This window comes from Nannobrachium achirus (genome assembly GCF_963921795.1).
Source record: "Nannobrachium achirus genome assembly, chromosome: 13".
NCBI classification, from domain to species: Eukaryota; Metazoa; Chordata; class Actinopteri; order Myctophiformes; family Myctophidae; genus Nannobrachium; species Nannobrachium achirus.
In genome coordinates, this window is record NC_137833.1 from 35,756,002 (window position 1) to 35,757,579 (window position 1,578).

Consider the following 1,578-nt stretch of genomic DNA (forward strand, 5'->3'; position numbering starts at 1 on the left):
TTTGTCATTTTAGAGGTTTAAAAAGTACTTAAATTGTCACTTTAGAAATGTGCAGATACCCTCTATACACTTTAACTTTATGCTGGTTTGTTTAATGTTGAATGAGAAAACAATGTTGCACATTAAAGGAGTAGTTCACCCCCAAAATGACTTTTTGTTTCTATTAATTAGTCACACCATGCCCATGGAGACTTGAGTTCAATTAAAACAATTTTTTATTTGTCGATTTCCTAAGACGAAAAAGAAAATATAAATATGATAGAGAGATGTATTACAAATACAAAAAAATATTCTCAACTCAATTTCCATGGTGTGACTAATCAATAGAAAAAAAGTCATTTTGGGGGTGAACTACTGCTTTAGTTAATCGTCTGGGGACCCCCCAAAATAATTTGGGGAGCCCCCTGGGGGTCCCGACCCACATGCTGAGAACCACTGACATAAGTGAAGATGAAGATGAATTTGTATTTGTATTTACTTTTCAGTCTAATACATCTCTCTCCATCTCACTCTTCTTGTCTTTTGCTGACTTAGTGGACATCGGAAGCGTATGAGAGTATTGACGCAACGTACTCTAATGCCGCCATTGGTCCAAAAGACAGCACGCAGTCAGGTGACCGAAGCCGAGGCCAGCTATTGGAGAATACACAGGAAGACACCGCCTCGGCGTCGACTGCCCCAGAGGCCACGGATCAAAAAACGGACTAAGACAAGGGTCTTCAACAGGGGGTCCGGGACCCCTAGGGGGACCTCAGAGTTACTACAGGGGGTCCTCCAAATCTTTGTGTGATAGAAACTTTTTTCTCCTTTTTTATATTAACCACTTGAATCCTAGTGTCCGTATTCGGAGAACTTTAGCCAAAAATAGCAGATCTACAAGCTCACAACGCCTCGTGCGAGGCGTTGTGAGCTTGTAGATCCGCTATTTTTTGGCAAAGAGGTTTGGTGTAGAGGGGGAAAAGAGCAGACTAAGTACAGAGTGAAAGGTAAAGTTTATTAAGTATTGACGGTTCAAGTGGTTGAATATCTGAAAACACAAATTGACATGAATCCAAAATACACTGATGATCGTGCTGTCAAACAATGCAACTATATGGAATCTATGAAAGGGTTGCGGGGGTCCCTGCTTCATCTCTCTCTCAACTAAGGGGTCCTTGGCCTGAAAACGTTGAAGACCCCTGGACTAAGAGAAAGAAAACAGAAAACACACGCGTGTGCGCCCGTGCGACGACTGAGAGTGCACGGACACGTCCATACATACAGTAAACAGAAAAGACTGTATGAACGATCACATGTGAGACTTCGCACTACATGTATAGACACATGCGGACGATTGTATGAGAGAACACCCATGCACACGAACCTGCCGCCTCTCCTGTCCTCAGCATGGTCTCACCCTGTTGTCTGAATGTAAAGAAACTTAAAAAAAAAAAGGGTCTCTGATCCACTGATCGAATAAAGACTTTTTAAAAACACATTTCTTCCCTCTCCGTCTGTCTTGGCCACCCTGCATTGGACGCATTGGTAACGTGAGCTGATTTTATATATATTTTTTAAAGTACCACTTTACCACACTTG

The 1,578-nt window shown here is 42.0% G+C and overlaps 1 protein-coding gene across 1 annotated transcript in view; it reads left to right on the forward strand.

Moving 5' to 3' along the window:
• Window positions 1-708, forward strand: part of pcnx2 (pecanex 2) — a gene marked incomplete at both ends in the record, with an annotated part of 53,434 nt that extends 52,726 nt beyond the window's left edge. Inside the window, one exon of the mRNA XM_080740693.1 lies at window positions 535-708. Coding sequence (XP_080596819.1) covers window positions 535-708 — 174 coding nt within the window. The remainder of the gene's footprint in view (window positions 1-534) is intronic.
• Between the last annotated feature and the right edge of the window lie 870 nt (window positions 709-1,578).